Source organism: Charadrius vociferus, unplaced genomic scaffold, assembly GCF_000708025.1.
Source record: "Charadrius vociferus isolate BGI_N301 unplaced genomic scaffold, ASM70802v2 scaffold134, whole genome shotgun sequence".
Classification (NCBI taxonomy): domain Eukaryota; kingdom Metazoa; phylum Chordata; class Aves; order Charadriiformes; family Charadriidae; genus Charadrius; species Charadrius vociferus.
Genome location: NW_009648333.1, coordinates 3361496 through 3387840, shown reverse-complemented (window position 1 = coordinate 3387840; position 26345 = coordinate 3361496). Strand labels below are relative to the sequence as shown.

The window sequence follows — 26345 nt, the reverse complement described above, 5'->3', positions numbered from 1 at the left end:
TTATTTGTGCACATATTGCACAGGTGTAGATGTTTTTGTAACAGAGAAAGTGGTTTTAAACTTCATGTTTGCCTGATGCGAACCATGAAGGAAAGAAAGACAGAAATGGCTCAAATGCTGACGATTTCAATTTGCTTCAGGCCAAGCATTCTTTAACCTACCACAGATTTCTGGCTCATCATGTACAGCTGTGGGAGCTGCATGAGTATCTCCGCAGACACATCTTTGTCCAAGACACCATAAATGATGGGTGGCACCGATGTAAAAAGGAGATTGAAAAGAATCAAGATCCAGTAGTCAGTCATTGATGTGCCTGAAAACCCACAGAAGAACTGGTACCAGAACAGGAGATTCACGTAGGCCTGAAAGTCAAAGATGACATGATAAAATGTTACCTGTAGACAAGTGATTTAAAAGCCAGCAGGAAAACAGGCAGATCTAGGGTCTGGTTACAGTAATCTGTGGAAAATAAGTATAAATGATGTGGAGTTCATGCCAAACCCACACTTTGAAATTATATTTAACTAGCACACAGCTTTACATTTCAAAACTGGACACATCTTATTTAAATAGCCATGCTGCCACCACATTAGTAATGCCCATTATCCACTGTTTAATCAATGGCTTTGAGTGGGAAATTCAGTCCAAGGAGTAAGAGTCTCTGGTCTCTGCAGACATAAGTGGGAAACTGAATTGTCTGACATGTGCTTTTTGTGTCTTTTTGAACCCATTTACAATAGCAACTAGAAAAGAATACAAAGCCCCACTAAACCCTTCAGCACTCTCAAATACACAAACTGTGATTTCCCTGGAATGGGACAGCTACATACCACATTCTTGTAGAAGAAGTAAAGCACCATGTTGGTAAGTCTAGTATAACACCAGTGACCGTGGACAAGCAGCAGCTTCCTGAGGTGTCTAAACTGAGAGATTGCAAAGTCACTTGCCATCACAGCCTGCAACGCACATGAAGGAAAGGACATGTTATATCCAAACTGTTAAAAGTTTCAGGTACCGCCAAGTCACCAACTTACCTACTGTTGGAAATTCTTATTGTATGATTATTTTTTTTATACATAGTGCTTACGGTCTTATCCTCACTCAGATCTGAGCCCCTCCATACCACATTTTACACTAACACACACAGCTCAGCCCAACACAACATAGGCAGGAACATGGTTGTCTTTACTATCACCGCACAACTGCCCAGAAATCCCTGATGCTCGGGCTGTTTGTTTCCTGGCAGGACAGGAGTAATAGGGAGTTTGGTGACAGGCAGCAAGCTCTGTTGTTTGGAATTCGAACCCCTGCAGCATTCAGCTTCTGAGTGTTCCTGGAAGAGTGCTGAGGCCTGGGTGTGAGCTTAGGCTGCAGACTCTTGCCCATGTACGGTAACGGAGTACGGAGCCACTGCGCCTCCAGGGTAAACTCTGAACTGATTTAAAATGGAATCTGATGTCATGTGCAGCTGTCTTTGTAAACACTACCTGCATGCCTTCTTGGCCTGATATTCCCACACCAGTATCAGCCACCTGGATCATGCTGACATCATTGGCACCATCACCTACACAGAAAAGAGGAAAAATCAAAACTAACCTCTTATTTGGAATGCAACCTGGAGGCAGCTTTGCTGGCTATCACATTGTCAGGGAGGTGGCAAGAAAAGACAAATATACAAGAACACCAGACACTTCAGAGAAAAACATTTTTATGGCCAACAGTGCAGCCTACGGAAAACCCTACGGAGAGCAGGATTAATAAGCAGAAGGCCTAACCAAACTGAGCTATATTCTCCAAGTGGATATTAGCTGTTCCTTTTGTCAAAATGTAGTTGGTATGCTGGAACAGAAAATATGGGTGTTTTAAATCATAGCCAGTCATCTCCCCTCTCCCTCCCTATTTTGAGGGGCTGTGATGGAGAATGACAAGGAAAAACCCCTTACTTGCTCCTTTGGACATCTTAACACTGTGCATGACTGCTGCTGTTCTTGTTGCTTTAGATTACCATGAGTAAGTTTAAGGACTAAATTTGCTAGCTCAGAGGACTATCATTACCTTATGTCAGAGACAACTACGATTCAAAGGATTATCTTCCTTGTAAAGCAAATTTTGTGACAGACATTAACAAAAATACAGGAGAGAAGAAACTGGCTGCTGCTTCTTTTCAGAAGATAACCACAGGACTCACCTACAGCTAATGTCATTGCCTTTAGCTTACTTCGCACCAGTCTGACCAGGACACTCTTCTGTAGTGGTGTGGCTTGGCAGCAGACTACAGCCCGACATTTTTCTGTGAGTTCCAAGAAAATACTCTGTAGGCTGTCATGAAGGACATGCTCTAAAGTCCTTCCATCAATAACCAGGCCTGCACTGAACCCTGGAGCTTGGGTGGAGGGACTTGCAGAGACATTCCCAAATTTCTGACTGGTTTTTTTTTTTGCAGAAGTATTCTTCTGGATGCCTTCTAAAATTTTGCTCATCACCAAGGCACAAGCATCCTAATTAAAGACAAGAGAAAGGCAACTCATTAAATACTGTTCGTGTTCTGGCTCCCTTCTCAACTTACAAAATACATATGGAGAAAAGGTCAAATGCTGCCCTTGTGTAGCATTTCACTTGAATCCAGAAAGGCTCAGACATGAGGCTGAATAACCCTTTAAAATCACAAAAGATGCAGTCTGTTGTTAATAAAAGGGCCTGTGATTTAACTTTGCTTAAGTAGATTGGCTTGAGTATTGTACTAGGAGAAGGGAAAAACTGAAAGAAATCAAGAAATGTTCATAGACTAGCAGAAATAACAACCATTAAGGATTCTGTAACATAAATACAGCTTTGATGGAAGCCTTTTGCTCTCTACCTTTCTTTCGTCTGGCATGCAAAGCCAAAAGTGCATTCCAAATCAGACTATAGGTGAGCTGCAATGAATTACTGAAGAACCGGCCTTGTGGAATTTTTTACCTTGTCAGAATCAATATAAAACGCCCCAAAGACTCTTGATATCAATATATGTAATGCATGCTATATAGAAGAAAGTACTTATTCTTCAATATCCTCATTATTTTACTTTGAAATGCAACAGTATCAAATCCTGTCTACTTTTTATTTCAAAGCCTAGTTAGAGGGAGGCACTTATACAAAAGGGGGTCAGTTCTCACTGTTAAGTAAGACACTTGTTCCCCAGTCAGAAAAAAGGAAGAAAAAAGTGTTAGCAAAAATAGAACCCCAAGCTTTCCTCAAACACAGCTGGACTAAAAATCCTTTCTTTTTCACTTTATTTTCCCCACAGTTACCACTTGCCACACAATTTCTAAAGTAAAATATAAGCAGAGAAAAAAAGAAAACCAAAAGGTCTTAGAAAAATCCTCCAGTCCTTTAGAGAAGTCTTAGATTTCATGTCTTTGCTATGAGGAGAGACATTTTTTACGTTGGCTTTACCAGTTATAGTTAGCAATTTCTCTCTTACGAAACCCAAAATTATTAAAAATCAAGATTTGAAAAACAGCTGGTTATAAGCATCCACAAGAGGACACAATGATCAAGTAGGGTTAAACCTGCCACCCAAACCAGCAGCTTTTTTAACCACTCTTTACCACATGACTCAATTACTGGGTGGTAGGGAAAAGTTGGCTTTTTCTCCGATAAAATTGTTGGCAGATTAGTTTTCTTGAATAGTGTGCAATGTACTTTAATGAGACAATTCTTTGTACATTTATGCAAGACAAGCAAGGCTGAGCGAATATATTACACAAAGCAGCACAAAACTTAATTCAATAGAATTCGCATGACAATAATTCTTACATTGCTAATATGCTGTAAGTCACAGCCGTTTGAAATCTCTAATAACATGTGAAGCATGTCAACTCTCTAACCTACCACAAAGAGAAATTAAGCAGTCTATTCAATTAAAACAATTAATCTTTATTTAGGGACTGTATATAAAGAAACAGATGTTACATTCATTTATGGATTTAATATTTTACCCGCAAGGAAGCAAACTGTCAGTTTTCTAGTATTTTCATCTTCCAAGAAATTATGCTGTCTTTGGTCGGCTGGGAGAGCAGAGAACAGTTTATTTTTCCATATCGCTCTGTGATACAGCCTGACTGAATTTTTCAGCAGAGAAAAATAAAAAACACTTGAAGAAAAGTGTAATTTCCACTCACCCTACTCTGTGATTTGAGAGTGAAGATTCTGTCATCTGGTTCCAGCAGTTTACAAGCATAGGCAATGTTGACAGCTGTCTCTCTCTTGTCACCTGTCAGCATCCATATTTTTATTCCGGCTTTCCGTAATGCCTGTATTGTGTCTGGAACACCCTCCTGCAGGCGATCTTCAATGCCAGTGGCACCTTTATTTAGAAAAGTAGAAGAATTAGTGCTGCTGTACTTCAAAAACCCAAACCCTGCAAGCGTGACAGGACAAGATGGTCCTCTGTGTGTATCCACATCACAAAACAGTCACTCTACTGGGACATACTTGGGAATTCCTCCCTTCCACATCTTTCTGTCCCAGAGCCCATCACATGCGAGACAGCTGACACATACCCTCTGTTACAGCCTCAGGGGCCTCCAACTCTTCACAAGACCCTTTAAGCCAACTATTCTCATTCTCATGGTTGTTTCACCTCATAGTGGCTGTGAGACACAAACTCCCAGGCTTCTCATGACAAATACATTCCATTACTCGCACTCCCTCCTACCTTGGACTACCCCAAACCTTCTTTAATGTATCACCCTTGATCGTTCCTATCTGAAGGCCCATTTCTCTTCCTGATTCTCAACTCTGCTCTAGGCTGAATTCTCTGTACCTCCCATCCCAAGCCCTCACCTTTTCCACACCAAAATCCCCTCTTCTTCTATCATATTTTGGAACACTGCTGCAAAGACCTGCCATTCACCATCAGGTTTCTCAATTACTCATCGCTGCAATACCTCCTGTCCCAGGTCCTTTCAATTCATAGCACTAAACTTTTGTGTTTTGCCCTTCCTTCTGCCCATGCTGCCAACCTTGACATACTCCCCCACAGGGAGGAAACACCTGCTCTAACACACACCCCTTAGTGGTTATAGAAAGACTTTCAACGAAAAAATACAGAGACCTCTTTTCTGGTGTGCACAGCAGGCAGACCTGTGTTCCTAAAACCAGCTTACGAAATCTTCTGGTCTGCTAACAATGAGGTAACACAACATCAGCATAAAGCAGAACCATCTCTGACAAGCTGCAGTGCCAATGATTTACTACGGTACAGGACATTTTCATGGCTTTTTTACAATACAAATGGTACTAAATCATAACCAGAAGACATGGTTTGGCTTGTGGGATTCTCAGGCTGAGTTTCTCATAAAGAAACTTCAGCCAGTTGCAGCTAGGTTCATTCTGAAAGACAAACAATAAAAAAATTCAAAGCAAAATTTTCCCTCCTAGCGTGTTTCTCGTGTGGGATTCTAGCCAGCAATTTGTACATAAAGCACAGACTGTCAAATGGGGATGGATAAGAGCCAAAAGGTCAGGCAAATTTCTGATGCTACAGCAATTTCTTCAGTAAGCAGCTGCCAACAGGGCACAGACCTCACGGTCCCTGGTCGCCGGGAAGACGAAAACCTCCAGGCCCTTGCTCTGCACTCTGTCTGCATTTTCATGCAAGACAACAAAAAAAGGCAGGAAGGAAGATGCGTGGTTCTATTTGATGAAAGCTTCTCTGAGAGACACTGACAGGCATCAAGGGAAGACAGAAAAATGTTGCTTCTACTTGGACACTCTATACACTTAACATTCCCCTTCTGAGATACTTGATCACTTCATAACTCAACAGAAGCCAGTTTCAATATCTATAATGCTGAGATCAAGATCTGTGCTTAGTTAAGTACTGCACATTAGGACCATTCTTTCCAGAAATAGATTTCCATTCAAATAAAGGCCTGAGGCTTTATATGTAGCCATATGGATTTCATACCTGCCTACACAGTGGACTACAAGCCACTGCTGTCCTTCACGATCCTGGCAATGCTGAGATGATTTGAAATTTTCCTTGTTGTTCTTTGAGGACAAAGTCTTAATTTCTCAGTCCTAAGAGGACAGTCAGAGTTACAGCTGCAGCTACACTAGGTAATGTTTATTAAGAAAGCAAAGGAAGGCTCAGAGAAGCAGAATGAGAAGTGCTGTAAGCAGTTCTACTCTGCAGACCACAATGTACGCATGCCCCAGGCAGGGGTAACGAAACTAGCGTAGGTACTGAAAGCAAGCACCTCGGCAGTATGAAGCCATTTATTTACCCTTCTTATTCTCACTCCCATTTAATGTTAGGGCAAATGCATATTGTTTACTGTCCTACCAGAGACATGAGACAAAAAATTACCTAGGCCTGCAGGACAGGTCTTCACCACAGCAACTAGACTTCGCTATGCTGACTCTAGTGCAAAAGCGTACCTGGATAGCACATCATCCCTTAAAACTACAGCAGCTGGCAGTACTGCTCTGGCTTCACTCCAGAAACTGCAGCCAGTAATCCCAGAATTCCTTTTAGTATCAAGGTTTATGGCATTTGCCCTGAGCAGATGTGGCACAAAATGAGGGAAGTAACACCTTTCCACACAATAGGATCTGTCTCTCTTCAGCTTCCAGCACAAGCCATCTTTACCACCACAATCAGATCTTTGCACTTTGTTTTCCAAATGTTATTTGCTGGGCAGTTCTCTAGAGCTATTACCCCAGACTGCCTGCAGTTTACCTTTTACACATCTACACCAAACGTTTTTCATTTTGTTTTGGCCTCCCCATTTCTGCACAGCTGAATGACCACCACAGGAATGGTTCCTGCAGAAGCCTGCCTGACTTTTATCTCCATGTTATTACAGGAGGACCCAGCACAAGCATACCTGCTGTGCCACAAATGCAACAGTGACGGAAAACATGCCCAGAAGTGGGATCTCTGTAAATGTTTGCCCAGGCAGGTCTGTGATCTGTTGTTATTATTTCATGTACTTATTATGATGACACTTAAAAATTCCAGTGAGTACAAAAAAGAAACCCAAGAAAAAAAAATAAACCAGTAAAACTTTACCCTTTCCAAAACCAGAAGAGTACTAGCTGCCTTCTGTGTATTTTACAGCTAGTGCAAACTTACCAGCAAGATTTATGAAAATTCCGGAGTGACAATCAATTCTAGGTCTGTAGAAAGCTATGTGTTACACAAATTGAGGTTAGCACAGCTCTCTACAGGTAAATTCCAATTATGAACATCACAAGCAGTTTCTTGGGAGTTATCACTTTTTCTACCTACCGAGCAAAGTTAGGTCAGTCTCAAGCCTGATGGCAGATTCAAGCAGGAGCTCCTCCCTATTGTCAATACTGGTTTCCGCTAAAAAATGATGATTTAACCACTCTGCATATTCTGCATCACTCATCACCTACAGAGGGCAAGAAAACATATGGCATGTATCTGCATTGTGTTTTCAAAGGCGTCTCAAAAATGTCCTCACAGTTACTTCTGCTGTCCACATACTGAACCTAGAAGCACAGCCCCTGGCAGCGCATTACTTACATGTCCCAACATGTCCACGGATTTAATATGATGTTCACAGTGTTAGATTACTTTGCCAAGCTTCACAAGCCAGGTTACTCACCAGCACCCTGCAGGTTCCTGGAGCTGCCTGACAGATTTCCATCCACACAGGAGGTAGGCAGGCCAATGAGCGTAGTGTACTTCCCCTACTGCTCTTTAATTGCAGCATTGACGCAGCCACAGAATCACTGCACAGCTGTGTAAAGCTTGATGACTGTACAGCTACACAGCCTGTACTTTCACTTTGCACAAGGCTTTGTAAAGAGGTTTCTTGCCTGTTTCAGTCCCTATGGAATTTTACTTCTGAGCAGCTTTGAATTTAAACTGGAATCTCAAAACATCATTTACGTTTGTAACACTGCAAACTGTTTGTGAAACCCAATAAAACAGGTCTGACCTCATTTGTTTTCTGTGTCTGGAATTCCAACCAGGTTAAGTTTCACACAAGGAGACCTGCTCAGGACTTTTGAAGAAAAATCAGGCTGAAAACCCCTGTTTAAGAATTAGGCTATTTAAGCTGCTTGGCATCCTGAACTGATAATGACTATGGCAATCTAACCAAAGTCAGGAATTGATTTGGGTCAACTTATAAATTCCTCCTGAAAGAACATAAGGATAAACAAAACGTGGCAACAGAAGCATCCATTTAGAAGCAGTGATGTCTGCTCCATTGGTGATACCACTCAGGTTGGTCACAAACTGTAAACATTCTTAAAAATACGTATTAAAAGGAATACCCTCTTAGCAATACACAGAGTACGCAGTCCTCTTCTGGCATAGTCATCCAAATGCTTCTGAGTTCTCTCTTTAATCTTTTGTTCCATTTCTGAATTGTTAGTACCTACTATCACACAAAAAGCAAAAAAAGCAAATTAAATATGCATTCTTAGGCTAAATTTAGTTGAAAATTTTGAAGGTCTAAATATACGTTTTAAAAATATTAAAATATTAACAGGTTTTATTTTAATTATTAATGTATCTTCATGTTTCCACTATTTACTGTGGCTTTATCTATAGTGAGCATACAGTCCGCCAGTCTGCCGAAGCAGTGAGGGGGAACTCATCTGGTACTGATAGATCTTTGAAAGCCACTAGTATATCAAAATGTTATTTCTGAAATAAAATTATTTTTTAAAATGAACTGGACCACAGTACCCAAGCAGCTTTACTGCCACTGGCCTAGCGGGAAGGAGCTAAAAGGGCAGTCACCGAAAGCTTTTTAAAAAATAACTGTTAAGGGGTAGACTATTCGGACAGGCATGTCCTAACTTTGGACATGTAGAAGTTAGGTACCAAGTTTACCTTGAGAATCAAAGTAAGGAGAGGCACCTCCAGACATGAAAGTACCCCCCTAGTAAGACAAGAGATTTCAGAGGTACTGTTTCTGCCCCATGGCCTACAGAGGCTTTTTGTCTAGGCTTTAGATGGCTAATGTTGGGTGAGTTAAAATCCTCCCCTGGAACTGAAAATATTCTTCTTTCTCGCTGAGATCAGCCATCCATGGAACATACAAACCAAACTCCTTTTTGCAGAAAGCAAGTCTTTACAAATCATTCCTTTATATTACTTTCCAAACCGTTAAAAAAAACAACCCTTGGGACATCTTCTGAACTTAAATATATCTAGGTATTTATTTCTAACATACACAGATAATACTTTCTCTATACTGCCTTCATTTAAAAATCAATGACTGTTCGCTACAGTGTATGAATAAATCAGTTAGTGCTTACACAACATGATGTATCCCTCCTGTGGCAGATTAAAAAAACATCTACCCCTGAACAATAGACCCAGCAGAAGTCACCACACAACTTTACAGATATTATTATTACACCTAGAAACAAAGAAATAGTTAGTAGTCAAGGGAAAAAAAACTCAAAAAGCACCAGTAGGTGACATCTGCTACCGATACCTCTCTCTAACAGCTCAGAAACATGAACATAGGTAAAGGCTAGAAAGTATCTCATTCTAATAAACACCTTGCACTGTGTTGCAGAAGCCAACTATTCAAGCAGATGACCTTACTTTATAACTGGAAATACTTCAGTTGGCTCCAAAGGGTTTGCTTAGACACCACTAAATCCTTTGAATAATGACTGCTTCTCTCTTCTCAGTTTCCACACCAGCACACAGCACAGCTGTATCTATGTGACAAGCAATACTACCTTTCTGGGTTCCCTACAAGGAACTATTCACAGATAATAGTTCTGCTGGGTTACTTGTCTCTTCTCACGAATCCGGCCATCTGTTCAACTGTACGGAAGAATGACAAGGGTGAGCAAAGGATGAGAAGTTCTATAGATACCTTCAGATGCAGTTCTCAACAAATCCATCATGACTGAGTCTGCACCTTTTGTGTACACCACCACTTTGTTGGAGACTGGATGCCGAACCACCACTGACATCCTTTTCCGCACTGAATCAAAAGGCAGGATATGCAAAAGCTGAAATGTTAAAGATCCCAGACCTGCGAAGTCCACAGTTACCTGATCTGGAGTCCTAGACTGTAGAATACATTTATAAGCCCTAGCAGCATGAACCAAGGCAGCTTCATCTGGACTCTCAGCTTCGTAACACAGTTTAGGTAAGGGAGACAGTTCAATAGATGATGCAGCACTGTCGTGTTCACAGCCAGCAATTACATTCACCATATCTAGTTCTTGAGGCACTTGGGAATTTTCTGGGCTCTCAGTACTGTGAGGCTCAGCAGCCCTTTGAGGAGCTCCATCCAAAGCAGGCGAAGCCAGTTTCATTCTGAAAATAGACAGTTTGCTCACAAAACTACTGGGGCTTTCAGATGGTGATTCTTTTATGCTTGGAAGTGGGGGGGAACTTAGTCTCCGGACTGACAATCTCTGGAACATCTGCCTGATTTCCTCAAGTGATTTAAGAGGCATCCTACCCAGCGAAGAGTGTCGCATCTGGAACAGAGAAAGCATTTATGTCAAATTCTTCATATTTTGTTACATTAAAGAAAGGCAGATTACAAACTATGTATGTTTCTTAATGAATATAGCATTTTAAAGTTTACCAGGAGTTTGATTTCTTGTATTAAAGATAGCCAGTTCAACTAAACACACAACCATGAGTACACTAAACAGCTTCTTTAAGAGCTTCATTATTCCAACCAAAAGAATTGTAAAAATACTTCAGATCTGAAAATTGTATGCATTCCACGTTTGATTCATGATTCCATGTAATACTTCTCTTTAGAACTGTTTCAGTAATGAGGTTAGTATGACATTATAACTTTTAAAAGTTGTGGCAAATGGAACTAAACACTTAAATTCCTGTTCTGAATTAGCAAGACTCTTGTGAAAAATAAACCAACTCCATACCCCTCACAGTAACTAGCGAAAAAGTACTGTTAAAAATACAGTGCCTTATCAATACTTTTTTAACGTCTGAATTTAAAACAAAAGACAGTTCCTACCTCATCAATGTTACAAAATAATTGGCTTATTGTTACTCAGAACAGTTAGGCAGCTGATATCTTACAAACCAGGAACAAGGCATGCAAGGCCGACTTTCATTTCTCATTACTGTTGAAGAGTTAAGAATGAGTTATCACCAGGAAGTATGAAAATATACTTTGTCACTGGAAAGCAGGAAACAAGGACAGACTCTGGCTTCAATTCTACTGCAACTGCACGCAAGTTGTAGAGTATCTCCACTCAGCATCATGGAAATAAAGACTAGTAACATCCTTTCATTGCCTCTCCCTACGGTAACACTGAAACCTTCCAGTGCCTTGGGCTCTTTCATGTCATTCCCTAATTGTGAACTCAGAAACCTCATGCCACTTGCCCCTCCCAACCTACCTATGAGTGACCTGGAGATCTTCTCCCCTGCTAGCAAGTCATCCAGAAATATTCTCAAAAAACCAAGAATCTCGCCTGTATATTCTTCTGCATCACCTTTAAGGTATGGGTGATTAGTAACTACGAACAGAGCTGTGCCATCCACACATGGACCTGTAGGCTGCCTACTATGCTTTCTGGGAATGCCTGGGAGCACACTAAAATACCAGGCTTATTTATACATAGGAGGTATTTTATATTCCACAGAATACCTTTTGGGAATGTCTCCAGCTGTGGTTGTAGATTCACTGCCTAGACAGACACCAAAATCTACTCTTGCACATATTATAAACATTTTTTTCAAAAGACAAAGTCAACAAATAGAAATCACCAGGGGATGGAGGGAAGGAAGTCAAAGCTGAACTTGGAAATTATTCTGCAACACAGTCAAAATTGGTAAAAGATGGGTTTATGAAAATCCCACCCTGAAAAAAAAAATATTTGAAAAAGATAGTAACATCTTTAAAAAAAACACTAGGTTATGTGCTCTGAAAACAACAGGTGGTCTCAGGAAGACTGAAACACACTCCAGACCATAAAACCAGGACAGTTTAGCAAATGCACTACACATTCAAGGTGAGATCACTTTATGTCATCCTGCAAAGCATGTTGTCTTCAGATTATTACACATATGAAACTTGATCTTACATACTTTTGCTGAAACTTTATTTGAATAGTCAGGGAACAGGTAAGAGCATTCTCAGTTCCCATATTCTGGGAGTCTGCTGAGATTATTCTTACCTTTCAGCCAACAATAACTTATTTGTAAAGGTAACCTGAGTGTTAGGGTACTCTTAAAGGAAGCTATGCACGTATCTGGAAAAACATAACTAGAATATAGAAAAAAAAAAAAAAATCACAATTTAATCTCAGAATGTGTCCTGTAAAGTTACAAACAGTATATACACAGAACCAAAAATACTGAAGCCGACTTTTTCTGCACTGGAAAAATGTTACCAACATTATATACACATTAACTCACTGCACTCTGTGGGTTTACAGTTATGCCCTTCTTTCTAACAGGACAAACCAACAGAGAAGAAAAGGATCATTTTAACAATGTCAGTTAATTGTTTTTTCCTTTTGTAATCAAACCAAAAGAAGCTCATTTATTTATGAATATGGCCAAACAGCCAAAAATAAGGCCTTCTTACCTTCTGACGTGGCTGATTGGGGACTGAAACTACAACAGTATTACAGATTGCCAGAGCAAGAAAGAAGTCAGTGATGTACATTGTCTCGAAAGATGACTTGCTGCTAGCTTCTTCTGATTGTTGATAGGAATGAGAAGAAATTTGACTGAACTTCTCCAGCAATTGTGTGTCTGGTACAACATCCGTTTCCTATTGATGAAATCAACACAACTGTCCATTAGGATATAAGATTATTCTTAGTCTCTGGAGGCTAAATCACTTACAGATGAATGAACTGCAGAAGCTTATACAACTTCCCTCCTGTGAGATGCTGACTGGTTATACTAGGAAACAGAGAAACACTCTGGTGTCTTCACTGCCTTGTGCTAGCCCATTGAAATTGGCAAACTTCATGCCCAGACAGGTAAACTTTAGAGCCTTAGTTCATAGACATGTCAACAGAGATTAAGCACAATGAGTGCTATTTAGACACCTTCAGGTACAGAAGCAGAGTATTTACCTCTTGTAACTTCCAATAAATATTGTTCATCTAGATATTTCCTATTAAAAAACAAAAGAAAATGCTAGAAACCTCTTAAAACAAAAGAATAAACTGTTATTAAGAGGAAGCTGGTCATTTTAGCTGGAGTGATCACGGACTCACAGCAGCAAGAACCAAAGCACACACCTTTGTGACCCAATAAACATCTGCAATGTCAGCTGCAAACAGGACGCAGACAAGCAATCATGGGAAGCTCTGGTTTTGATGGAAGAGAAAAGATTCCTTAAGTGACAAGCACTCTGATCAAATGGGGGTAAAAGGATAACTCCTTCATGAGTTACTTCGTGAGAAGAGAAGGTTCTGGGGAGACCTTATTGCAGCCTTTCAGTACTTAAAGGAGGCCTACAGGAAAGATAGGGACAAACTTTTTAGCAGGGCCTGTTGTGATAGGACAAGGGGTAATGGCTTTAAACTAAAAGAGGGAAGATTTAGACTAGATATAAGGAAGACATTTTTTACACCAAGGGTGGTGAAAGACTGGAACAGGTTGCCCAGAGAAGTGGTAGATGTCCCATCCCTGGAAACATTCAAGGTCAAGTTGGACAGGGCCCTGAGCAACCTGATCTGCTTGAAAATGTCCCTGCTCACTGCTGGGGAGGTTGGACTAGATGACCTTTAAAGGTCACTTCAAACACAAACTATTCTATGATTCTGTTTCAGAAATTTAGCATCAAAACCAAGAGCTTTTACTTACAATGGGGCTGCTGAAAGCAAAGTGTCCTGAGCAGGGAACATCATCTGCTCCATCTTCCCTTCCCAATGCAGGGTAACTCCCAGACGACTGATTCAAAGACTTTCTGTTCAAAGGTTCATTCACAGCTCTGCAGTTGTGCCCTGACATATGGGTCGAAGAGCCACAGTGACGATCAGCTGTATCCTCATCCTCTGAATCCATCTCTTGATAGGATTCCAACCTCTTTGCTACAGAAAGGGAAACAAAAGTATTGTTCCATGAGCAAAAAGAAACTTGTCTAAAACACTGCCTGGAGGTTCAGCAAAAAAAAATTTAAAGTAAGGCATTTAGTATAAAGTTAAGAATAATCCACCATTTATGAAAAATAAAACCCATCACAAGCCATCAAACTGACTTCGCGTTTGGGACACTACACTTCAAGAGCAACACTCCACTGGAGTGAATGCAGAAGAGGGAGCAAGAATGATCGGGGTTCTAGACAACGTGAGCCGCATCAAAACAGTAAAATGAGTTACACACCCTCTGGAAGGGCACATTGATGGAAGCCAAATAATAGTCTTCAAGTACATGAGGGGTATTTGCACAGAGAAAGGAAATAGCCTGATTTCTGTGCACACTGTGGGCAACAGAAGACACAGTGGTCTTATACTGTGGCAAGACAGACTCAGGCTAAGTATCAGAAAAACTCTTGTCAGAGAAGATATGACATACTAGAACAGAATGCCTGAGAAAGCAGTGAATTGGACATCACTGGAGGTCCTGAAGAAACAAAAAAAAAATATTCGTAAAGAATGATAGCAACAATTGTGCCTTAGGCCAGAGAAACAGGACCAGATTACCTCCTGGTATGTTTTCTAGCCTAATTATTTTATGATGGATCAGGATTGTATGCCAGTGGTTTGACAAGTACAGCTTCTAGCAGGAACTCATTCTAACTGTGTTTATCATTTCTGTATTGGACAATCCCCCCTACACGTATGCATTTTCTGAGTACTTAACTGAAAAACAGGTTTCAACAATAAAACTCTCTATTGACATGTCTAACACCTTTGCACCAAAGATATAAATGCAGTTCTGTGCCCTACAAATCTAGCTAGGAAGACCAGTGGAACTTCTGTAGCAAATGAAAACCTGCCTATACTGTCATGTGCTTGTTAAGAACACACCCAAGTGTTTGCACTGGAGTTCTGGGACAGTGTTCGACCACATGCAAGAGGCTGTAATCTCAATGCAGACAGCACTGGATCCCTGTACACTATTCAGCTTTCAAGTTTTGACCTGTCACTGTGAAAATGGCATGCAATGAGCATATGCCAGCAGTTCAATGTCTGCATCCACAAACAGCACGGAAAATTGTTCTGAGCTGTGCATTGCCAATTTATTTCATTAAAGTGTGAGTACAAACAATGGCATCCTAGGAAAAAAACAATGCTAACATACAGTATTGTTCTACAACACCACTAATTCCTTTTTTTTTTTTTCTTATTTAATGTAGCAGCTACTGTACAGGAAAGAAGTGAAAAGTGGGATATTATTCTGTTTTATGTGAACAGGAAATCTACCCACAGTTCAGAGTCTCCAGCTCTGGTGCTCAAAATAAGATGTAAATAGGTTTATTATGTCACTTGAGAGTCCTTTACCTCCTAGCCAAGGTACAGGAGCTTAGCTATGTTCAGGAAACATGCTACCGGATTTGCTAGCCTGTTAAATTCTCATTTCCTGTTGTCTTCTCTTTTGGAACATGAATGAAAGCCTCCTGTCTCTCACCCTGCAATTCTCATGAGTCCAAGGAAAGCAGGGAGAACAGAGCTTACACTTCCCTTGGCAGGCCATCTCCCTGATGTTAACATGAATGTAATAAAATAGTTCTTTTAAAAAATAGATAGGTGTGAACATAACTGTGGCTGTCCACAACTACCAAATATAATATCCCACATGTGGTATTGATACATTTTACCAGAAAGCAGCAACAGAGACTGAATATGTGTTTGTAAAGGCAGGTTTGGACAACACATGCCCATTCTGCTATGCTTCCAGGCTGTTGAGAAGACTGGACGCTCTGTCTGAAGTAACATATGTGGCACCTCTTAAAACACCACACTGTTCTCCTGCCACGGTCCAAGAGGCACACGTTGCTTTAGACAGAACACTGCATGGGGGCACCTGTATGAAGGATTATACTGAATCACAGTCATTGCCGTTGTGCACTTCCCTCGTGCATCCCTGGGCAATACAGATATAAATACAGAACTCTACGTACAGACTAGGTAGCTTGTATGCAAAAGACTGTACTGTCTTGCACTGCAACTCTTACTATATGTAGCAGGAGCCTTGCAAATAGCAGCTCTATGCAACTGAACAAACGTAAAACAGGACCAACACACAGGACCTCCAACATTTCTCAAACTCACGTTCAGGGCTCACATAATTTCTGTATTTGTTAGGAAGAAGCACATGCTTACCCCTCCAGGTAAAAGACAGGGCACAGCAGGAAATAATTATGAACATAATTAACACACTAATATTTTGGGAAGATAATGCTAACTGAACTACTAGCAGAAGTACGTGGTAGACATACTTTCCCTGGCACAACGAGACCCAAATCAGCCACAGCTACATCATTCCCGCTACTCTTTGGTTTATCACTTCCGAAATACTTTTTCTTCCTTTAGGAAATACTCTGAAAATATATTCTAATTATTATCTAAGTTGTCCGTTCACCAAGTTTGAAACTTAAAAATCTTTCTTCTCACTTTGCTGTTTTCACCCTTCCCAGTATAATTATGCAAAGCCAAAGAAGCACCCGCACCATAAAATCTTCAAAATATGTGCAGAAATTACTGTAAAAATTGTTTGTAACCATCTGCTCCTGTGACACAACAAAAAGAATGGCTGAACTGATTCATCGCTGTGGCCAGCAGGGTGTGCCTTTTGCTCACAGTTGTGAGCAGCTCTATCTGGCAGCAAAACCACCAAAACCCCCAAGGGGGGTTTAATACACAGCTGCACTTCACATGTCCGCCCGTCAGCACCTCATCTTTGATCTCATATGGAATAGTTGCATTGCCCACCAGCAAAATAGCAAATGTCTGCAGCCACTAGTACTTACATACAGTAACAGTAATAAAAATTTTATGGTTTTATTTAATTAAGAAAATAGCTAATTGAATCAAAGACTTCATGTCACTCTGACTAATTTTCTCTTGCGTCCAGAGTTGTATCTTCTCCTGGCTCCCAGAAGGCTTCAAGTAGGCTATGATGAAATGTATATTGAAAGATGCTACACTATTAGACAATGAGGCAGCAACTATCCAGTAACGCTGCTTGTTGACTTTCTGGCTAACCATAGACAGGTATGTAAGATGTAAGTAAGGATAGAACAGTCATTATTTTTGATGGAGGTGCTTCTCTTTACATCCTTAACACACACAGGTGCACACATCTGCTTGATGTGTACCTTAACATTACTGTTAAAGCTCTGACTTCAGCATGTATTTTATTTGGCTTACTGTACCCTCAAGGGCAACAATATGTCGAATTGGAGCCTTAAGATATACTACGTATAAAGGTGGTACACTGCTATGGCAGTCAACATGATGTTGGAACCCCAAAATGACAGGTAAGCATCGGCACTCCTGTTGGAAAAAAAAAAAAAAAAAAAAAAAGAGGGGAAAAACTAGATGGGCAATTTTCCAATGTTCTGGGTTCTGAATACTGCAAGGAGAGAAGTAAAGCACAGTAGGCATGACTACTTCCAGAGAGAGTAAAGAATATTTTGTTTGTGGTATCAAATACATTTGAACTTAACTAGCTGCAAAGGAGCACCTTTCATATAGTCTTCAAGTCTCTTAACACATCACATATGAAGGGATCCAAACAATGGGGAAAGATGCATGGCTATTAGTAGGATCAGTCTGAATTCACACCTTCCGTGAGTGTGTATTGTCACACAAACCTCATGAACTCCACTGGACCCCTATCAAAACTTTCAGCTTCTCTGAGAAGAGGAAAAACAACGCATTGTGAACACAGGTTTAGTGTCTTACCATTTTCCTCATGGCAATACTCCTGTCCTGCAATGCTGCATCTCCGAAAAACCATCTTATTTTCAGTGAGGGTTCCAGTCTTGTCAGAGAAGATATACTGAATCTGGCCAAGGTCTTCAGCAATATTCAGTGCTCGACACTGAATTGTTGAGTCTGTTTTCTCATGGTAAAAATCAATGTCATTCTGTATTAAATAAATTTGTCCCAATTTGACAATTTCAATTGAAACATAGAGAGAAATTGGGATCAAGACCTACCGAAAAATAAAACGTGAAGATTAAATAAAGCCAAACTTTTTGGCCAGTTACAAACATGAAGTAGCTCTACTGAAGCCAAAGAGTTACTTCAAGGACCTAAATAAGATCAGAATATAACCCATGTTCAAAGCAGACCAAAGTTACCTGTAATAAAATGATCATCGTCCAGAACATATTGAACCCTGCTAATGCTGGAGGAATCGACTTCCCGTCTGGCTCAGGGATATTAAAAAAAGGTATTTCCGAATACCTACTTAACCAAATTCCATGGCCTTGAAAACAAGAACAAGATAGAGTAAGTCAGTTGTATGTAAACAGTACCACAGTTCAGGGTCATAGTGTTAGCCGTCATACTCAGCAGTTCTTTTTAAGCTTTTAAACCACCATTTTCTATCTTGAGTTTTTCCTCAACAGGAACCCCATTAAAACTGATTAAGTATCAACGCCACATGAATAAATACCTTACATGCATTTATATCAACAGCACGTCTATACAGCGTATCTCAGAGCTAACTAAACTACACTTGATAAACACTTTCCCCCTGCCCAGAAAAACCTCTGGCAATTAACTGTATCATCCTTGCTTGCCCAGGTTTTAGTCAACCTGTGACCACCAAGTCATCATTATTAAGTGCAGTCTGAAAAAGTTTTTTTAAACACTTTTTAAACACCTTCTTGATTTGTTATAAAAACTAGTCTGTTTAGATTTACTCAAGATCACTATTTAATCAAACATTAAAATAGCAAGTCCTTACAACTCTAGTCACACTAGGCCCCTCCCTACAACGCTGTACATGCACCCCATGTTATCTCAAAAATCCTAAGAGAAAGCAGGAGTTTTGCAGAGCAATTAGTGAGAGAAAAGATAAATCAATCAGAGAAAAAGGTTCCAGACCTAAGAACTCGCACCAGAAACACACTTCTTGACCACACTCCAGACTAAACATGATAACATGAGCTAAAACCTGGCAGCATCCCCAACTGCTAGGGAAATGTACATGGAAAAAGGCAGTTTACAAGATGAGCTATTAAAATAAATCAGCCCCAAAATAAAACACTAAGCATTGCAGACCAACAGAGCATAGCAGGAGTCTGATGATTCTCACTTACCTATTGCACCAGTTAAACACATCAAAATTAGAAGAAGAACACACCACAGAATATCAGTGTTCACTTTTCTTTCCAATTTACTGCGCTTGTAATGAGGACCGCTGTTATTCAGCATGGCTTTAGTTTCATGACCTGTAACCACAACATAGGTTGAAATTCTCTAGTAACAGGTATCAGAACCACAAGTGCTTCTTATTTCTAAAGTTGTAGGAAACAGGATGTTTCTGTTAACTAACATTTCAACAGAGATTATAAATATAAGCAAACTAACTGCTCCTACAATATATGAATTCTGTCCTAAAGAAAACTGAACAAGCTAAACCAAAATCTGTCTGTACACATTAACTTTTAGACTGTCAATAATGTTCCTTCCTATAGAAAAAATCTCATTCTTCACATTTTCTGTATTACTTCTAATATTTTCTACAAAATCTCGCACATGCATTGCAACTATTGAGCTGGATACATCAAATTGATTAGGTTTAAAAAACTCTGCCCTTTGATACAGAACACTGAAGAACAACACTAGCTTCAGCTTTGGGCCAGAAAAAAAATCCTAAGCAAGCCATGCATCTCCATGTCCCTCTCAAAACTTGGGTTTACCATCAAACTAACAGTTAAAGACAAGGATCTGTTCACACGAAGAGCTGGCCTCCCATGAATAAACAGACATATCAGTTCTTTACAGTGCTAAAATAGAAACAAACTTAATCCAGCTATGCATTCTTAACATTTCTAACTTGTCCTGGTTTAAGCGACACAAGATTAATTTCTCTTTCGGTAATTCTTCAGTAAGGTCTCTTCTAATGCTTGGGAAAACTGCATTTGATAGAAGACTCTAGTGTCTGAATTTGTGCAAATATTTACTTTATAGCCAGCTATGGTATGCAGGTTTCAAGGTCTGTTTTTGAGCTTGCCAGGTGCAGGGATGAGGAGGAGCGAGACTCGGGCACTTGACCCAAGCTAGCCAACAGGATTATTTCATACCATGAACGTCACATTCAATATAAATTAGAAAGTTTGCTGAGGAGTTTTTCCCTATGATGGCTGTGATCCTGAGAACTTCTTGCCCCGGTGCTGGACCCCTGAAGCCTTCCCTTCCTCCCAAAGCCATAGTGCTCAGTGTCCAGCATCTGCTGTCCACTGCTGGGAGTGCACAGCTTCCTACTGATAGAATTCATTGAATATAATCCTTGTATATTTTATATTGATATCAGGACCAACACTGGTTCTTTAGTATTATTAATGTTAACTATTTAGTATTATTCTATTAAATCTGTTTCTATTTCAACCTGGCTTTCCTTGTTTTTCCCGATTCCCCTTCCCAGGTGGGGAGGGTATCATTGGGTGATAGAATGAATTGTTGTGGGTTCTTCAAACCATAACACTAGCTACAGCTGCCTTCTGCTGAATTCAAGCTTTTACTCTCCTAATTTCCCTTTGTATGATACCGTTTCTTAGGGCACATAACTTGTGAAAGCCAGGATGGCTCACTAACCTGCATATACCACTATGCCTACAACAGCTTCTGTGTTTCTTACTGTGCATCCTCGGAGCAGTAAGTTTTCCTTGCTGAGGCCCACTCGATCCTTGTTTGAATGCTCACTGAAAAAAAACCACATTACTTAAGCTGTAGCACTCCAGCAATTACCAGTCAGGCTTTGCAAAACCATTAGGGAGCAGATTTCCCAAAGAGGCTGCTAGTCATTGACTGCCATTCTGGTATTTCCAATCAGACTTTTCAAAAGAATGGGGTAACATGCATTCAGATCACCTCTGAAAATCCAGGCATACAGGCACTGTATTAAAGTTTTCTTGTGTTTACAAGCCTAGAATTTGCCAGCTGGCATATGAGAAGTAGGCAACACTACTGAAAAGAGCCCAAGACAAACACTGGAAGTCTGAATGCCTACAACTTCTGCTTGGATTGCCAACATCAGAAAAAACTCGAACAAAATATAAAATCCCATTTTAAATATACTGTGGACATTGTTACTGCTGTGGCATACTTTCAGCGCAGTTAGACCCACAGTCTGTCAAAGTGTTTCCTCAGACACTGAGATTTATACATATTTATTTTTCTTTCCATATTTTTAACGTGTCAGTGCCCACAGGAAAGAATACAGACATAACTCTTAAAAACTGGAAATCAATCACCCCATGAAACAGTGTTTTGTCTTCTACTGTCTACAGAATATCAAACACCCCTAAGAAGAAAAGACACAAATAGGCACATTTGTCAAAAGGAGTTTGATCTAGTCACTGATGGTTACACAAAACAAATCAGAGTAGGAGAGGACACCAGTCCTTCCCATTTCCAATTCTGAGCAATGCAGCTTGTCCAATCAGGCTATGGTCCAGACCAAATACTGTAGATATCACGTGTTATTAAGAGCAGACTTGAAACAGCTATTTTGCAATACACGATTGCAAAACAGCCTGAACTAAGATGTTGAAAATATTCAATACAAAACAGGAACCACTAGTGGGATTTCCCAGTTCACAATCTGCTGCTCAGAAAGCCCTTCAGGAGGTCAATCTGTTGAGCTGCACTCAGAAATGTAGAGGGGCAAACTGACTTCTATACATATTGTCATTATTTTTAAAGCTCTCTGAAAACTAGTAAGAGCACCAAAGCAAATGGCAATAGTTTGAACAGCCACCAAGCCTACTTACACAAAGCCTCGGAAGTGACTGAGGTCATTGTTAGGACTTTCACACTCTATTCTACTGGAAAATTTTTCTGGATCAATTTCAGAGACCTAAAGACATAGAAAAAACAAACCCAGAGAACTCAGACAAAACGTGATGGAACTTAAAATCATCATAAATTCCTAAGTTCAAATATTACTATCTAACAACTTAGCTTCAAAACTGTAAGTTGTTGGTGGTGGTGATGATCTGCTACCCAGCATAAATCAGACTTACACAGCATGGAAGGACCTCCTAGTAAATATCAAACCCTGGCAAGTATCAGTTGAATTGCTGATATTTTGAGAACGCTGGAGAGGAGAAAGTGGATGGAAGAGTGAGAAAGAAAAAAAAAATGCAATAAGAACATCTGAAAAGCAGAGATTTCCCATAGGTTTTTTTTCATAATAAGGAAAAAGAAGAGGCACTGTCTTCTCTGCAAACAGAATTTCTTCCAAACAGCCATTGTTTCCAATACCATCACCAGGATGCTATCGGTGCTAATGCAAAGAAAGCAGGTAGAACTTTTTAATTATGTTTGAGCCTTACCAGTACCAAAGAAAAGGCTGTTATGAAAGACTAGAAGTACATGTTGCAAATAAAGAGCAGGTGAGCTCTCCACCGAAGAGAAAAGACAAGTGAAACAAATATACTTTATTTATAAAGAATGAAACCTGACAAGAAGTAAGAGAAAAACCAAAAGGCCTTATCTTTGGAATTACCTGCAATTGCACTTGCAATTTAATTTCAGTTAATGGCATATGAATATACCTCTAGCGTAACAGAAGCTAGCCTCTGGTGTAACAGAGACATTTACAAGCTGAGTACCTTCCACTAACTCTTTGGAAAATCATTTGTTCTGCTTTTTAGAAAAAAAGAATGACCAATTTAAAGTTTCAAACTCCAAGGATAAATCTGTAAGTCACAGCTGTAATCGAATACATCTTCTACATAATTACAGGTCTCTGAGAAGGCTGCACTCCCATAATTGGGAGACTTCACACTGGCAGCATAGCAACTGTGAGGTTAAAACACACTCCTGTAAGTAGAATTTGGAACTCAGAAGACATAATACTATTAACATGTACTTTATTAGCTTCATTAAAACAAAAATTTTTGCTATGTTTTGCTGTATTGATTTGTTGCACTGTATTAACTGAAGTCAGTATGAACACAGCCTTAGTCAGACAGATACCTTCAGTATCTCTGTAAATTTAATTAACTATGAAAGACCTTTCTCTCCAATAACGTTTCTCATGTTTATTTGTACAGAAAGTACAACATTTCTGTAAAATGTTAGACGGTATAATTGATTGTCCCTTTTCAAGCCTTTCACATTGTACAATGATTACACAAAAGACAGTACAAAGAGAATAAGAACTAACGCCAAAAGGAACTAAAATAGCCAAAGCAGTTTGATTCTTTTCTTCTACAGCCTGGAAACTGTCTCCAGATATGTATTTCTGGTGCAAGCATCTTATTTTTGATGGACAACTAAACCATTTGACTTGGTCAAACAATTTGTAATAGCAGTGAAGGTGACAGTAGGAGCTTCTTGCAATATACCTTGAAATAGTGACCCCAAAAATTCTGGGTGTAACCTATAGTGAGCGCAGAAGTTACGTCTACACTCTGCCAGTATAAAACAGAGGTGGAAAAAAGTATGTCCAAAAGCAGGCATCTCGATTTGGGCACTCAGAACTTCCTGGACTATAAGTTTATGGTCTATATTTATTCATTACAATCTTAACTTTGACATAGCAAATATTGAGAGAGTAGAAGATTTTGCCCCTTCTTTCTTGAGATGTTTTCCCTGTGTGGCACAAAAAGAAAAAAAGATCTTCTACAGCAGAATTCAAATTGCTTGGATTTTGTGTAAAGAAGGAGGGCAATAAAGATGGGAACTTTGTAAGGCAGCTGGGAGTGACAGGACCTGCATCAGACTCTCTCACTGGAATGGGGAGAGAAGCAGCTTCCCAAGGCCATGCCTGTTGCTTTGTCCATGCTGTGTTTCTGACCAACGATATGGTTGGATAACATGGCATGGAATAGACCGGGTGCATGGCCAAGGTGGAAGAGGAGAGCTGGCTACTCCTTTCATCAACTTGGCTTCTTAGGCTGCCTGGAAGAAAGGGACAGCATTTTCCTCTCCGCTAGGTTTGTGAATGCTACGGCTAGGACTGGATGCAGTCATTGACCACGTATCATAAAAATCACAGAAAATCACAGAATACCAGGTTGGAAGGGACGTCAAGGATAATCTGGTCCAACCTTCCTTGTCAAAAGCACGGTGTAGACAAGATGGCCCAGCACCCTGTCCAGCTGAATCTTAAAAATGTCCAATGTTGGGGAAAATGTAAGCTGAGAAGGAACTGACCAGTGCAGTCCTGGGGCCTCTCATAATGTAATAAGAAATGTTCACTGCTCACAGTGATTTAGTGCTAAAGGCATATCAGCTTCCCCACCCCAGTGAACCTGTGCTTGGTTCAGCTACCCATATGAGGGGTGGAAGGAAAAGGAGATTAATCCCTTCTTAATGGGAAGCAACATTTGAGTATCTTGAAAGCAGCAACGTCAGTTTGTTCACTAAATAGCTCATCATCCTCAGGAAGCCGGTCCTCGGCTGTTTTGTATGTTTCTCTGTGAAAGCCAAGAGATGGTTGGAGACACTGTGTTCTGCGCCTTGTTACCTGCTGTTACCTAAGCAGCCTTGAGTTACTTTCCCAATTTCTTTCCTGTTGTCATTTAAGCGTTTAAAATAAAAAAAAAATATGCTACTCCTACTCTAAGTTGCCAAAAAAAAATTTGACTACGAGAATTTCAGCTCCTATTTCACACTTTAAGAGACGGCAGGGCAAAATTAAAGGAATCCCAAGTGCAAGAACAGGTGGCCCACTCATAACCTTTTTCATTGTGTTTCTACTTGCTCAGTCACAAAGAAGTAAGACGTAACACTCTTGCAAATAAGTCTTTTTAGTCCTCTTCTTCAGATGTTCTTTAATTTGATGTAGTTTATTCCTATTCTTCTGACCTTAAGAAATGGAGAGGTCAGGCAGTTGGCGTCTTACACAGCATTGCCAGTCTTATTCAGCCTGATTTTATAAGGACAAAGCCTCTGGCTGAAACTCAGCTGGTGGGGCACTAGAGGTCTGTGAAGCTGACCATGGCTCTACATTAAGAAACCATGCAGTCCTGACAAGACAACTCTACAATGACTTTTTTTTTTTTTTTTTGTATTTGAGGACAAATATGAACGGTCCTGACTGCTGAAGGAATTGTCACTTTTTTTTTTGGACAGTATAATTCTTCCTAGCATTTTGGTGCAAGTTTTCTGGAAACAGAGAAAACAGTCTCTTTCTTGAGTGAGACTGAAATAGACCTTGGTAGCAGGAGCTGGTATGAGATCAGGGACACCTCAGTATGATGTAAACCTGTAGAACTTTTTGAATTTTTCCTTTTGTAATGATATGTATGTACAGAAGTATCAAACAGCCCTTTCTGCCTTATTGTTTTAAGATGAAATCAAGAAAGAAAAAAAAAAAAAAAAGCAGCATGTCACTCACTGTAAGGGGCTAGGAAACAGCTTTGTTCATGGATATCACATCATGCCTTTGTTATTACAATACTCACTAAGTAACAGGGGAGTCAAAGCACAACAAGGTACTCCTCCTCACTGTCTCACCACTGCTAATAATACAGAGGCAGTTCAGGTAATTTTATCTCCAGAGGACTAAACAGCCTGTTATTATGCACTGCACCAAGTCTCCCTGCTGTTGTTTTCAGCATGGTCTTCAGCAGCAGAACTCTACCAGATATGCTGAAGATCGCAGAAATGCCAGGATTCTTTGTTCTTTTGATATCATCTTCTTTGTGCCAGCCTCCAGGATTTTGTCTGCTAGGTATAACAACAAGCATTGTGCGGAAGTAAAAAGACATTTGCAATATGAAAAAAAATAGTGAAATAGAGAAGATACTATCTGTTCCTCTCTCTAGGTCTTTATGCAGCACAGAATTCCCTTCTAAAAAATTGCAATTTCTCACCCATGGCATGATATGCACCAGAGTTATTTTTACTGGCTTGCATTACTTGAAATAGATGTCTCTTTCTCTGGGTTAAGTGAACACAAAGATTTGCTCCAAAATAACTCAAGCAACAAATTAGAACTATGTTGCCTAGTTATTACATTTTCAGATGGGGATTGCTGAGCTATCAAGAATTAGGCGATTTAGAGGCTGGGTTGTTTGGGTTTTTTTAGTTAAGCATCTGTCATGTCAACTTTCTTACACCACTAGAAATGCACAATTATCACCTGCTCTGAATATCCTCTCACCACCTGCCTCTGCTTTAGATTGGTTTCGCCATCAAGGCCTGCCGTTTCAATGTAACAGATCCCATCCGGGTCACTAGAATATAACAGCACCATGTCAGCA

The 26345-nt window shown here is 40.0% G+C and overlaps 1 protein-coding gene across 1 annotated transcript in view; it reads right to left on the bottom strand.

Moving 5' to 3' along the window:
* ATP10D (ATPase, class V, type 10D) overlaps positions 1-26345 on the bottom strand; it is a 41302-nt gene that overhangs the window by 7490 nt on the left and 7467 nt on the right. Inside the window, exons 3-18 of the mRNA XM_009884970.1 lie at positions 26225-26345; positions 21900-21985; positions 20722-20828; positions 19224-19355; positions 18258-18385; positions 17857-18109; positions 13811-14037; positions 12576-12764; positions 9867-10482; positions 8299-8405; positions 7280-7406; positions 4164-4348; positions 2189-2498; positions 1488-1564; positions 831-956; positions 162-362 (exon numbers count right to left, since the gene is read on the bottom strand). The exon at positions 26225-26345 is cut by the window's right edge and continues 96 nt beyond it. Of these exons, the coding sequence (XP_009883272.1) occupies positions 162-362; positions 831-956; positions 1488-1564; positions 2189-2498; positions 4164-4348; positions 7280-7406; positions 8299-8405; positions 9867-10482; positions 12576-12764; positions 13811-14037; positions 17857-18109; positions 18258-18385; positions 19224-19355; positions 20722-20828; positions 21900-21985; positions 26225-26345 (2992 nt within the window). The remainder of the gene's footprint in view (positions 1-161; positions 363-830; positions 957-1487; positions 1565-2188; positions 2499-4163; positions 4349-7279; positions 7407-8298; positions 8406-9866; positions 10483-12575; positions 12765-13810; positions 14038-17856; positions 18110-18257; positions 18386-19223; positions 19356-20721; positions 20829-21899; positions 21986-26224) is intronic.